The 15,184-nt window shown below is 43.9% G+C and overlaps 1 protein-coding gene across 2 annotated transcripts in view; it reads right to left on the reverse strand.

The window, feature by feature from the left end:
* The window catches only part of adcy8 (adenylate cyclase 8 (brain)), a 130,778-nt gene extending 115,970 nt beyond the window's left edge, over positions 1-14,808 (reverse strand). For both annotated transcript variants that reach the window (XM_080907300.1, XM_080907299.1), the window contains exon 1: positions 12,924-14,808. In XM_080907300.1, coding sequence (XP_080763426.1) covers positions 12,924-13,823 — 900 coding nt within the window. In that variant the 5' untranslated portion in view covers positions 13,824-14,808. The remainder of the gene's footprint in view (positions 1-12,923) is intronic.
* Positions 14,809-15,184: the final 376 nt, after the last annotated feature.

Raw genomic sequence — 15,184 nt, forward strand, 5'->3', positions numbered from 1 at the left:
TGCAGTGTCTGGTAACAACAAGATTGTCTGAGATCAACCGCATGAAACCACCGAGGAGGGTGAAAGGGAGGCGAGGGGTGGCTGGGGGAAGGCTGGAGTCAGTGATTCGTCCCTCTGTGCCCGCCTGCCCCACACCCCTCCTCCCTCCAAAATATTTTTCAGCGAGCTGAGTCAGTCTGAAGACGCCTGACTGCACACGGAGGAAATGTCTGCAAAAGCAAAAGAAAGAGGAAAGCTACAGATGACAGCAACACTTATGAGGTCACTATGACTCCACATAGCAGAAATTGTGTCTGGATCAACATGGCTGGCCATCACTGTCAATCTCTTCGGGGGTTCGGAGAAGCAAAGGTTCTGCCCAGAAGTTCAGCCTGTGGGAATCTACTGTATTAAAAGCTACGAGGGTAAAGGGCCTCTGCATAACATCACTGTTATTAATGACACGAGGCCCTGAACCGCAGCGTTGCTGGCATACAGTGCAAGCTACCGTCAGTCGAAACAGTGATGAGACTCTCCTGTACTGTTATCCTGCAAGATTATACTGTATGTACTATACTGTGAGCCACGTATCTTGTACTGCAGCTGGGAAAACGGTGTGTATACTGGATAGTCTGTGTCAGGGAGCAAGTCATTTGTTGATGTTCATCATTAATGAGCTCAGATCCTCAGATAACATTATCGGGTGTTTCTAAATGTTAAAACTGGGAGCAGCGATGTGTTGAGGCATCTGGGGGCTCGCAGAAGTCTCACATACTCAAATATTTCATCAAGATCCATAAAAAAGAAGTCATCTTAAAGCAGTGGTTCCCAAACTTTTTTTGCTAGGCCCCCCTATGTTTTACAAGAAAATCCCCCCCCCCACCCCCCCACCCCACCTAACACCCCCCACACAAACACAAACACATCCTCCAACCACACACACCCATGTTTTGTTTTCAAACTCCACTGCGGTTTATTTCACACCTAAACATTCAGTAAACACAAATACAAGTAATCTGCAATAAATTACAGGTAGTAAGAAAAGAAACTACAAACTCTTTTACGCTGCGTCCGCACCTACACGGGTATTTTTGAAAACGCAGCTGTTTCTGTGCGTTTGGACCTTTCGTCCACACGTAAACGGCGTTTCGAATCACCGAAGATTTTTTTAAACCTCCGTTTTTGCGTTTACGTGTGGACGAGGAATACAGAGTTCGTCACGCAACGTCAAAGGTATGTGCCTTTTTTCATGTCAGCTGTCCGCCACGTTATTGTTTACATGAGATGAATTGCAGAATGGCAGATAGAGACAAAATACTGTTAATCTGACTGTCTGCAGTTTTACACGCTTACATATACACACGCAGTTACTGTCCCTCCATTTAGAAAAGCAGAGGCGTCACGGTGTGATTATTTTACATGTAGTTGTTTTTTTTTCCTGTGTAATAATATTCAACATTGCTATTAATACATTTTTCAAAAAATCCCTCTGCAAAATGGGTTCAAAAACATAAACAACTGTTGGATACTGTTTGTCCGTGATTTGAACAAATCGTGGCAGGATCAGCCTGATGTTATTGGTATCCCACTGTAACTTTACTGTATAAAGAGCTCACATCTCCAAAATGTCAGGAGTAGTTAGTCATTACAACAAGTGTTTGTGAACTACAAATCAAGAATGTGGGATCCTGTTTGTCCGTGATTTAAACAGCCCAGCGCTGCTCCCGACGAAGGGAAAACCAATTCTGCAGGGAGACCTACCTCAGCACTTGTGCAGGTGAAAATTTGCTTCACCATATTTTCTAGTCTTTGGCTTAGAATGAAGTTGGTTTGGAAACATATTCAGCGATGCTTCATCTCCTGCTTTGCGTTTGTGTGGGCGCCCCGTGCTAGCAGTGTCCAAGCCTTGTTTTTTTGTTTTTTTTTCCCTTTTCATGCCGCGCCCCCCCTGCAATGGCTCTGCGCCCCCCCCTAGGGGGCGGGCCCCACACTTTGGGAAGGTCTGTCTTAAAGTATATTAACAACAAGTTGGGGATGGGCAAATTTTTTAAGGCACAATAGAATTCAGACAGCATTTAAAATGTGAAAAAACTTGTCACATAATACACATTTAAATATGTATTAAATGAGTTCACACATCTGCATTAACATATCCATCACCTTCCTGAAACTTGCCAGGGGGCATTCCTGGCTGTTTTTGGGAAAACAAAGATGGAGGTAACGGATGAAAAGACTCCACAGAATATCTTCCATGTTTTCCAAGTGGAAGAATAACTTTTTATAAACATCTTTTCAAAGGAGCTTTGAAGTAGGGCTGGGTCTCGTCACGGATTTCTATAATCGATTTGATTCGATTTCAGTATCAGTACATATCTATATTTTTATCATGGTAGAAGCAAAACAGCCGAAGTAAGAGGGAATTTATGATGATGTTTATCAAATGTGAAGCGTAGCTTCGATCGTCTTTTGCTGCTGGTTCAGTGAATTTTGGTCAGAGAGTGACGAAACCTGCAGCAACAGAATCTGTGAGCTGTCGGCGTGTCTGTGCACGTGCCGTCGGGTGAACGATCCACGCTTTGTGTTTACATCTTTGTGAGGATCCGTTTACCTGCTCTTTAATCATTTGCTTTTTTAGCTGTTTGGTGGTTGTTGAAATACTTCTGTCAGCTTTTACCTGAGATTGTGGCATTTCTGGAAAAATACATTTATATTTAAAAATTCAGGATTTAATGATTTGATATCACTTTATTCACGCTAAAATCGATTTGAATCAGCGAAATCTATATTTTAAACCCACCCCGATTTTTAAGGCAATCCATATTGCTCATTTTGGTACCTTTTTAATATATGAACATTATATATCTTGATATAAATATGTATTGATATATATAATCTGGTCTTCTGTAATGGAAATACAAAGATTTACATTTTTGTTTAAGGACATTTGAGGATGACTTCGCTTGTTATTCATACACCACTTCATGACTTCAGGCTGGACACAGACGGCAGAGCCGATCCTGCTTCTGCTGTCAAAACCTTCCAACGAGCCACCGCTGGCACCAGATGAATAACCACCTCAATCAAGCGCACACAGTAATATACAAAATGACTGCGTGGGGGTAAAACCTGTGATTTATTTCCACGTGCAGACGCAGCTGTGAGAAATTACACTTTTTCCCAAACAGCTTTTATTTGGCGCTTTGTTTTTATGTTGTAGAAAATGGGTTGGCTCAAATCGGCGGATGAGGTCGTGATCAGCCAGTGGCACCGAGATGCAGTCACAGAAAACCTGATCAGCGCTTTCTTACGTAACGCCCAAAATCAAAAATGTAAATGAAAGCAGAGAGAGATGAAGCCAATGTCTTTGAAAAGGGTTGTTAACATTCAAAGCCTTTTGAGTGTTCAAACAGACAAAAAATTCTCCTCTCAGGGATAGAAAATGCATGCACGTTGTCTCGGTATGAAATCCAAACTTCTCTATCTCCTCCGTGCAGCCGGCGCTCTAGGTAAGCTGACTTTGACCTTGAAAGAGGAAGCTGCAGCGAGCGGGAGAACAGCTAATCGGCGGGTACGAAGCTCTCGCTGTGTGTGTGTGAACAGAGAAAATAAGACACAGTGCTATTGACAGTTTTATAACACTCTTAGCTCCATGCAAACTCTTCCCTGACACCCAAACACACACATTATCATTCACATGCATGCTCCTTCACTGGCCAGAACAGGCTAATCTGTTATTTACTGATGCCCCTGTTCATTTAACAGCAAGAAAGAAGACTAAATGACCTCTGCACAAAGGCAGCTGTCAATACAGCCATGATTGGAAAGCCAGAATTGGGTCTGCTTGGAGTCTTTTCAGCGGGGGGGAAAAAAAGCCACGAGTCGATATGAGTATATTGTTTAGACAGTGAGAAGATGGGGCATGACGGTGTGAAGGTTTTAAGGGAAAGGCAGCAGTCAATACCACAGCCTTCAACAGGAGGGACACAAAGGATGTGGGGCCAACAGGGGCCCAACAAGACTCTAAAGAGACCGAGGTGGATCGATGGAAGTTGTTTTGAGTCTGACAGAAAGATTCAGTGGTGAATAGTGACAAAGAGACTTTTGGAGACTTTTAAATCCCTCGGTAGCCCCACCCTAAAGACTAGTAATAAATAACTAGTAAAATCATTTGAAAAATTAGCATCATGTTCTATTCACAAGGACTTGAAACTAGCGACTGAAACCATAAACATGTCAGGAAAGTGTTTACTCGAGTCAGAGATCAAGTTACAGGTGGGGTCATAGATTTCTATACATTATGATTTTTTGCAGGATTTGCCCCCTACTGGTCATTAAAAGAATTCAGTTTATTATATGCAAAGTTTTGTGTCCTCATTTGTCTTTAACATAAATCAGCACGTATCATAAATCCATCCACCAGACTACTTCCTACAGTAAGGATGAGATGCTCTCATAACCACAAGCCACCTCACAAAATGTCCTCAAAAGCCACTGAAATGTTTTTGTACCTATTTAACTTTGTGCTTCTGGCAAGTGTGATAAATCCTCAGCTTCCTTCATCCAATCTCATTCCCTTATTGTCTCTTCTCTCTGTATAATTGTTGATCTGGATTTTATATTCTGTTCACAACATCCTCGCGCAAACATAATTAATAAGAGCAGATTAGCACCACTTGAGTTCAGGATGTTAAATTTCACAGCGTGTCGAGTCTTCCTAACCCCAGGAGTTCAGTATGAGCCGTCCTAATCCTCCCTCTGCTGCTGCGTCCATCCAGCTGCACCGCCACCACGTCACTGCAGCCGAGTTAAGACGAAACATGTTAGGCGCCGATCTCAGAGGTCAACTAATACAAACTCGCCACGCTAAACTAATCCATCCGGCCCGCTGACTTTCCAGCGAGATAACACTTATAATAATGACACAAGCTAAGACTTATCACAGCATGAGTGGAAGCTAATTAATAAAGTCATTATTGAACTTCAAAAACACTCCTGCATGTCAGTAACTCAGACTTTCATTACACTGAGGCAGAAATCTGAGGGTTGAACAATTTAAAGTCCTGTAAAGAAAACAATTAATTTGTCTTTTGGCGAGATAATATGTGATAAAAACAACGCCTGTTAGCCACAGGTTTGATCACTGAGACACTTAATGAGGCAGTAAAATAAAACCAAAAACAAGTTTGATCCAGATTACCATCATTTTGTAGCTTGCAACTTTACGCAAAAATTATTTTATAGAGCTACAAAATAACTTCTTGATTATTTTCTTGAGTATTGAGGAGTTTTGGTTTGGTTTATTAAAACCTCTTCATCACCATGTTTTTGCAGTCTTCATGATGTGTGCTGCAGGTCTTTTTGATGTTCTTCAGTTTGTTGTGTTTGTTAGTTTGCTTTGTGCTTGTCTTTCAGTTTCTGTTACAATGTTCCTTTCCTGTCTCCTCTCTGTTCCCTGTGTGTAGTTACGTTTCTGTCAGTGATGTTCCCTTCCTGAGTTCTTCCTATTTTATTTTGGTAGTCTTCTGTCTCGTGGACATGGTATTTACTTTCTCCCGTCTCCTTTCCCTGATTGGTCCCAGCTGTGTTCCCTGGTGTTTTTACCTCCCTAATCACCTTGTGTGTCTTGATAACGCTTGTTTCCCATAGTTCCTGTTTCCTGTGCGCACCGCTCCCAGCATCTCTCTATGATGTTTATTCCTGGACTTTGTTTTTGCTACTTAGTGAAGGTGAAGTAACCATGGTAACTTCGCCTTCAATAATAAGGTTGTTTTTAGTTGATACCATCTTGCCCGTGAGTCTGCATTTTGAATGATCTCCTGATTCACTAATCTGACAACATGTCTTCAAATATTGTGAAACCCAAACAAATTTAGCTTAATGATAAAAGAAACGTAAAAAAGTATCAAACATTTGACTCTCATTATAAATTGTGGCAAAACAATTGCTACATTATCTTTTATTAACTTTTGACTAAATAACTGATTGACAGTCACTGTCGCTCTGTTTTGTGTTTCGGTGGTTAGGGAGTGAAAGCTGGAGCGATGTGTTTGCATATATATACAAAAAGATCCTATAAAATCATTTAAATGATAAGTTCAGTGACTCGATGATGGCAGCTGAATGATGAGGACATGCACCGCTGCACCCACCCAGTCTTCTAACAGGGAAATGAAAGACTAAACTTTCAAAATAAGAGCACAGGGACTATTCACTTGTAATTTACTGGCCTTAGTGTAACACTCAGCTGAATCTAAAATAAAGCTAGTGCTAAATCTGTGCAGTTTTTTCTTACTACCGCTCAGTATGTCTGATATACCTCTAACTCATGGTTTCTTAGAAATCCCAAGAAGCTTGTTAATCAAAGAAATGTTTTTCTTATAAGCAGTGGATCAAGCTAAAAACATAATGTGATAAACATGTTATAGTATTGCTCCAGAGTTACTGAAGGGGGATAAGTGATTAGTGCAACCATGACCTATTGACAGAAGTGAATGGAAAAGCTTTCATGGCCTGCTGAGTCTATGAAATATCAGAGGTTTTATTGAAAAGTCATTAAACTGTAATCAATTACTGCAAAGCATAGCATCAGCCTCTGAATCCAGCTTACAGCAGCCTCTTTAAAACTATCGACCTCCGACACAGAAAAAGCTCGCTGGTTCGGTGGCAGCGAGCAGAGCGACAGCTGAACCGCGCCGGGTGGGGGAGCTGGGAAATGCACCCTGAGCTACACAACAACAGCCAGTCAGTGCAGCCTACAGCCAGCTGCACAGCTTTAGTCAGCTACACAGCCACACAGAGGCACGAGCATTCAGCAGCTCACGAGGTCGAGCCTGTGACGGCTGGTGGTTCAATCCCTGGCAATAAGTACCAGGCCATTTACACCAGTGGGAAGATAAGGCCTCACACGAGATCACATGAATCTCACTGAGCATGCTCAGAGAGCTTTAATGCTGCAGCACTTAGAATTCCCAAAAAGTCTGTGAGCTACTATAAGTGACAAATTTAAGAAAACGAAATCTTTGACCCTTCAGTGAGGCTCTGTTACGCTGTGGGTTGGGTCCACTACGGTCACTGCAACATCAGTACAGTCATGTTCTGAGTGCCAGCCTGTATCCTAACACCTTCTTTAGGGGACTGTGGACCCATGCAAAGCTGGACGGTGAAACCTTCAACAGTGATAAAAAACATGATCAACATAAAGTCAATGGAGCTCATTTCATCCACGTTTTGACAGACAACACAAAAGGCCAATGATAATGAGAACAGCGCCGTGCTGAACCAATCGTGTGGTTGGAATAAAATCTCAGGAGTAAAAGAAAAAAACCTTGTGCCTGAAAAAAAATTGTGATTTTATTTATACGGTTATATTTATCGATATCGACTGATACTAAAAACATTATTGCAATAAGAGTTTTTTCCCTATCGACCAGCCGTAGGTTCATCCCTCCAGTAGAATTCCAGAGACGCATGCAGACCATACGCTGCATCCAGCGACTGGACTTTTTAAACATCTGGCTGTTATTCTCCTACTGTTGCCTTTGAACAAACCAAATAAAGATGACCTTGTTTTATTTCAGTGTCTCTAATGCATTTGCAGTCATTTATGACTACATTTATACTACATTTGTTTTTAAAACCATTTTCACACATGCACCCAAAATCTGCCAAACATTACCGAAAGGGGTGGATGTCTGGCTAGTCTTTAACCCGCCAGCTCTATAGCACAAAGCCTGTGAGATACTAGATTGCACCAGTATGGGAATGGTAAAGCTAATATTCCAGTGCATCAGAGCATTTGCTACTATCGAGTGGGTGACATGTAAGCAGGTAGCTCCCTCACCTAAACCAGTATTTCCAGTAATTCCTGGGGTAATGTCACTCTTTCCAGGATGCATATCTATGTCAAATCCGAACAATAATCCCTTCTAAGTTGGGCAAAGCCTCACCTATGATCAAATATACATGCAAGTCTCTGTTTATAATTTAGATGTATTCTGCTAACAAACGGTCAAAGAAGCTCACCGAAGAATTACCCGAGAAAGATAATTCAACGAGCTCTAAAGCATTCAAACACTGAATGGTATCATCACCATAAAATGCCAAAGATTCAAAGCATTTAAGTTAAAGTCAAATCTAAAACTGTGAAAATTACACACATATATATATATATACCTGTCCAAGCTAAGGAGTCCAAACCACACATACACAGTTAGTGAATTCATAATGATGGACAAAAGCAGGTCCGCACCATCGGCAACAAAAAGCCAATTTAATGATCGACTAACTGTTTAGCTCAGTTTTTATTATACAAGAGAACAAAATGTGAAATTAAAAAGAGCTCAAGCAACAACAAAAATACGTAATGATGCTTATAAAGCCTGAAATACCCGAATCTGACAAAGAAGATAAAAAACAGTTTAACATTAATCCTCTTTCCAATACTGAGAACTGCTGAGCTGAGAGCTAACAAACTGTGCCACATTGTACTTTAAAGTGCAAATCATCACCTTATTTCAAATATAGTGGTTTCCCTTCGACTGCTGAACACAGAAAAACTTTAAGAAGCTGCAGAGTTTGTGTACGATACGTCCTTGACAGCTGAATGTGGCTAACAGCACGATAGTCATCGATAGTAACGAATCCAGCTGCAGTCAGTGAAGCAGCACTTCTGCTGATTGCTGATGTTCTGACCTGAGTTTTTACTCTTTTCTGTGGTAGCTTTGAGTTAAAGCAGAAAACTTGACCTCTGACCTTGAGGTTGAGGTCACTTAGTTTCAAACTTGTCCGAGATGTTTAGTAGTTGAACCTGGGATATCAATTTGAAGCTCCTATGTCGCCTCATTCTCGAGTTATCTCATTGACAAACTTGGCTTTCCACGCCACCCGCTCATCAGCTCACCAGCAGAGTAACAACAATACCCCAGCAGCCTTTTTCAGCCGATGGGTAACAAATATGACTCCTCAGCCGAAGTCATAAAAGGTAACAATAAGCCTACAGGCTACAGATTTGATGACTTTCTTTCCAGCATCACAGCTCAAGCTGAAATAAACTGTGAGTGAAGCTTTCAGAGCCCCCTCCCCCCGCGGCTTATAACAAGACAATATTGTGATTTTTAGCAAAAAATTACTGGAAAAACTGTTTTATCCTAATCATCTTGTTTTCATTATCGGAAGCCAAAATCTTAATTAAAATTAAAATCCAATTAATCTCCCTGCCCTACTGCAGGGGGTATGTTCAGTTTTCATCTCTGAGTCAGACTCCATAAACTGTCTAAGCAAGTTTTACTGGGAGCTGCAGGGAGTCCCATGTTTCCCCAAATCTTTCCAACAGAGGTGAAGACAGAAAAGTGAGCACAGAGCCACAGTGGACACATTATAAATTAACCTGAATTATCCTTCCAGACCAGAGACACGCTGTGTGTATGCGCTTTGATCTGTAGCTTTGGGCTTCATGTTGTGTGTTTGTTTCTGCATAACCCTAAAATAATGCATTTCAAGACCAAGTATAAGAGCTCTTCATCGAGTTGCCCGTCACATGTTCGTCTACGCTCCTTTCAAGTATTACAAGTCACTCTGGGAAATCTGCCAGACATGAAAGAGCTGACGGCTGATTTATAAAATATATTTCGTAGCTAATTGCTGATGTGAGGAGCTAATTCTGAAATGAGATGTGCACAGCACTCGAGAGCATTTCACACTCATCTTAAAAGAAATACGTCAAGTCAAAAGAAAACACATCTGAGAGGCTGTGTGACGTTTTCATCAGACCGAAGACTCATAATCACAGGCAGTTAAACTCACTGAATAATCCACCTCAGGTGAGAGCGTCTACCAGCGCACACACAACCATCTGCAGCATCTCTGTTTTTGCTTCTTTGATGTTTGTTGTTGCTCCTCACTACACACTTCGAGAAAACACACATTTTTTTTTACAAAGGAACCTATTGTGATAACAATATAACACATTGATAACACATTGCATGAAATTTCCAAAAGCTATGCATCTTTCAGACTTTTAAACAGCTGATTCCTAAAATAAAGCGTTATTATGATGGCCAGATTAGTCAAACCAATGCTATAAAAACAAAAATCATATTATTTGCAGTATAGCAACATGACTCCTGGACTGACACAAAGGTTTCTAAGAACAACAAGTATGTAAATTATGCCGTTCTTACTTTATGACAGTTCTCCATAAAAATGATTCCCATTTACAAATCCAAAGCGAGAGACTTTAAGCTCTGCGTTCTGCTTTTCCTGGTTTTCTGTCATATATAAACTGTTCCAATGATGGATATTAAACCAAGTTTCAAATAACGAGGAAACTGAATCAAAGTGAGCAAAAAAGCAGCTCAGGATTCAGACTTTTTTTTTACTCTTGCCTCGGTATGATGTCATACTGAATGGATGTCCCTAATATGATGGGAGCCAATCAGAAATGTTGATCTAGCGGGAGGGTGACGTCCACGAATGGACAAAATGGGCCTAGAAACGAGCAGAGCAGGTCGTCTGTAAACCGAAACCAACAGTTCAGGGACGTCTGCAGGATGTGGAAGAAAACCTCTGACCAACCCAACAATTTATCTCAGCGCTCACACGACAATCCTCAGACTCTGTTAGCACCAAACAAACCACGTTGTCAGAATTCAACTGATGAATAACAACGCTGACTTGAACTTTCACTCGTGACAGCAAACAGGAAGAAAACAAAGCACAAATGGACGGCATTTAAAAGCTTTTTTTTACTGAACACACAAAGTGCTGCAATACAAACCACATTCACTTCTTCACACTGCATTTATTATAGTAGAAATACACCACATTATCGTAGAGAGGCACAAGTGATGTTAGGGCCAGTTTCTGAATGAAATCATTGGCTTTCTGATTAATGGAAAACACTCTCGATACCTCCTGAGCTTTTCAACGAGATAAAAGAAAAAAGGGAGTCAAATATTTTAGTGTGCAAACCATGCAGTGAAAGGTTTAACTTGCAATTATATCATTTCAGCACATTACTGTGGATTACTGCAGGGTTAGCACTTGGTCGCCAGTACCAGGACACACTCACTGACTGCTTTGCATCAATTCATAAAATCCCTAAACTTAAAAAAGAAAGTTATCCCTTTGCCTGCATAAATCTCAAAATAACAATTTAATCCTGCCAAAGAGGTTCAAGAAGCTTCAGTGGTTCAGATTATCTGTCTGACTGTTTGTTAGCAGGATTACCAAACGTTATGGGCAGATTTCTGTACATTTTTCACCAAAATTATGATTGATTTCATTTGGGAGTCAAACTGGATGTGGAGCCTGGACATTTTGGAACGATTCTTTACTGCAGCAACATGGACCCAGCTTTGAGATTTGAAGGTTTTTGACTGTATAGGTCACAACAAACAAATAAGCAACTGATTTGAAATTTCCAAAAGCAGAACAGGAGGCAGGCTCCGCTCCTGCGGAAGCAGCTTCCTGTTTGGGTTCAGAAGACACCCTGTCTACTTTTAAGATCCAAACTTTTAATTAAATTCAATTAAATTGGTTCAACTTTACATACATATTTTCAACAACATTCGCCTCAAGATACTTTATATTGTAAGATAAAGACCCTGCAAAGTTAGAAAGAAAATCCCAACAATCAGTCAGCCCCCTATGAGCAAGCAGTTGGGAAAAAGTGGGAAAAAATAATTCCCTTTTAAGAGGAAGGAACCTCCGACAGAACAGAGGCACCTATTTTTACCTGCCTATGATTAATAGTTCTGTTTATTGTTTGTCGTTTCTTCATCAACCCCCTACATGTAACAGCAAATAGCTAAAACAGAGTTCTTCCTCCCCAGTGTCGATGCTCATATTGTTAGTGTTGTCTGTCTTAGATTGTAGAGTCTTTACCTTATAAACACAAACACAAACTGAACTGAAATAGAATTTAAGTTTCAGTCTGTAAACCGAGAGCCGTGTAAAGCAAAGATTCCACAAAACGAGCTGAGAAATCAAATAGTTGAGCTGTAACATCTCCCTCCTCGAGGGAAAGTTCAACGACAGGCCACTAATGGATTACAGCAACATGCCGCTCACTCTCTCGCCATCAATCAGATACTAAGTAGCAACAAAACTGCTCAGAATCGTGTTCTGCTTCATTAGCTTGCGTTGTTTACTTCCACATCTGATGATCAGCTCTTCAGTCGATGTTGACAGACTGCTGCGGTTATTTGAAGCTTTCTGAGAGCTCTGTGTTCATTTCTTGGTGCTTTCAGGAACTCAGACATATATGATGATGGTGCCATAAGACAGTCTGACAATCAAAGGCAAGCACATTTAGAAATATCACCCTCTCGGCTGTTCACCTTCACACTTCCATATGAAGCATCTGACTCTAAAAGACCTCCTGGAATTTGATGCATTTTTACCAAAAAAGATTAAAGTTATTGTTTTCACCCGCAGGGGGCGCTAAACCTATGTGGAGCTCAGCTGCATTTCAGGCCCTCCTTTGTGTGTGTGTGTGTGTCTGTGTGTGTGTCTGTATGTGTTGGACAGCTCCTGGTGCTGAAACCTGCAGCACTCTGAGGCAGTCACACCAGGCTGCTGTCACAAACTGACGCATTTCATTATTAAAACACGAAAAAATCAAACCACCTGAGCCAGAGTCGGGGAAGCACAGGCGACACAAAACATCTCAGGTAAATTCACACCTGGTCGTGGAGTCTACGACTGTAATTGTGCGCTCTAAAAGACGGGAAAACACACGTGCCAGCTGCACATAAACTGACTGTAGGTTTGGAAAGTGAAACATCATCACACAGCTGAGAGTTCCGGTAAATATCAGCGCTCCGTAAAAAGATAAAGTTTCAGGGAGGAGAAAGAGGAAGATAAAGCAGCTGCTTCGGGCAAACGAAAGAAGACAGAGCAGAGGAATGGAGGAGACGTGAAAGCAGGGTATGTCGAAGGCTCACCTGGTTGCTGGAGAGCTGCACATTCTTGGAGATGAGCAGCTGGACCAGGATGTGAAGCCCCGAAGTGAACAGGCCGGCCAGGATGGCCCAGGTGAGCGGCAGCGGCAGCATGCTGTAGGTGGCGAACAGAGTGAAGAGAACGTACCCCACCCCGTCGCCCAGCAGCCCGTAGCCCAGCCCTGCCGCCAGGATCTGCGTGGCCATTGCCACCCAGGTGACCACGCCGCTGTACTGCAGGTAGCTGTGCGACGTGGTGTCCTTTCGCACCACCACTAAGGCACAAATAACAACTTCGATGCCCGTGAAGAAGCCCAGGAGCGTCCCCTTGATGGGGTCCATGGGGATGGAGGCCAGGGTGAGGTGCAGCACCAGCAGGGTGAGCTTGGTCACCACGTCCAGGATGTTCATCACCACCACCGACTTGCGCCTTTGGCCCAGGAAGTAGCGCTGGTACAGCCGCTCCAGGTCGCGGGACTTGAAGGAGTTGCGCAGCGTGGGGAAGATCACGCCCCGATACGTGTAGCCCCAGTTCAGGAAGAAGTCTGAGTTGCTCGGCGCGCAGTCGATCTGCAGGAAGCCCAGGTCGCTGCTGGCGCGCTCCGGGAACACTTTGGTCCCGCCGTTGTTGTGCCGGTCTCCCACCGACGTCCGCCCTGCCGACTGCTTCCGCGCCCCTTGGCTCGGGTCGTAGGGCTCGTCCGGCCCGATGCCCTTCACCCCTCCCCCGCCCTGCTCGTGGATGAAGCGCTGCTCGGTGATGTGCCGCACCGCGTTCTGCCACAGCAGCCGTTTGGGTCGCGCGCTGCCGCTGCTGTTGCTGTTGTTGCTGCTGCTCGGGGTCTTGTTGATGGTGTACAGCTCCTCGCTCGCGCTGGAGCATCGGACCTCTGACAGCTCCATGGCAGCTGCCACCGCGCGCGCTGGTCCCGTTTGTCTGTGTGTGTCTTCGCCGCACTGATTACAGGCTCGTAACCCACCCTTCCCGCGCGTTAAGGAGCTCGGCGATTTTGGGGGAGACAACGTCCTCTCGTGCGCACTGAACTGGGGGCGCGTGCTTCTCTCTTGGGTTGGAGGTCATTGTCGCGCGAACGATTCCAAAAACGAAAAAGACCCGCACAGAAATCCTACTGGAAAGGAAAAACATCTCCAAGATGAACCGCGCGCATCGTCAGAAGCGTCTCAAAACAACAATAACAACAACAATCACCGGGTGGCGTGTCCAAGCTCGAGCCACCAACCGTCCGCACCATCGGGGTGCCGCGGCAATCCAGGAGCGGGAAAAACGAGGCGGGGACACGAGGAGTGCACGCGGCACAGAGACCAGATTTCCAAATGGCTCGTGCGTCGTTGGCACAGCTCGGTCCGCTTTACCGTGCCATGGCTGTCCTATCTGCGCCTGCAGCACGAATATTCACATTAATTCCAGTCTTCTGTCTTCTACACATGCACACACACACGCGAGTACACAGATCCAAACAGCGGTGAGGTCAGCAACTCAGAGAGGAGCAAAAAAACACGAAAAAACATCCAAAAATCTTGTTCTCTTAGAAACTCGGCGACGACTCAGAAATATCAACTTGTTGTTGCGCGCGAGTCTCCAGATTAAAGTCGAGAGCGCGAGCCACTCAACCCTCCTCAGGCCTCCCCATCGAAACGGGGGGGGGGGGATGCAACACCTGGCTGTGAGATCTGAGAGAGCCGCCCTCGGTCACAATCCTACCCGCTTCTTTCTGAGAGGACGGCGCGCGAGACGGAGAGCGTCTCCATGGGAAGCGTCCAGTAAATAATGCCTTCTGCCTCCGCGTGCTGTGCGCGCGAGGCTGACAGAGAGCGAAGCCTCCTTCCTCCTCCTCCTCCAGTTCCTCGTCCTCCCGCGAGCCGTCTCTCTCCGCGTGAGACCTCCCGGGTTTGGCTCTTTCTCCTTCTCCTCCTCTTACTCCTCCTACGGTGTTTTTTTTTTTGTTTTTTTTTTTAAAGGGCGTGCAGTAGCACCCGCGTGGAGTTGATTTGCAGAGAGCGGGAGACTGGTCAGCGAGTTGCACCGGGGGGCGAGCGTGTCAGCTACGCTCCAGTTTGACGTCACACCTCCGCGCGCGCGTGTGTGTGCGCTCCCCTTGTCTTAACCGTCCCTATCATCCCACGCTCTTCTCCTCCTTTGTCTTTTTTCCTTTCTCTCCCCTCCATTGTCTGCCCCCCTCCTTTTACTCTCTCTCTTCTCAGCTGCCCAAATTTGGGATTAAACGGTGTCGCTTAAGCATAGC

This window comes from Rhamphochromis sp. 'chilingali' (assembly GCF_963969265.1).
Source record: "Rhamphochromis sp. 'chilingali' genome assembly, chromosome: 16".
Classification (NCBI taxonomy): Eukaryota; Metazoa; Chordata; class Actinopteri; order Cichliformes; family Cichlidae; genus Rhamphochromis; species Rhamphochromis sp. 'chilingali'.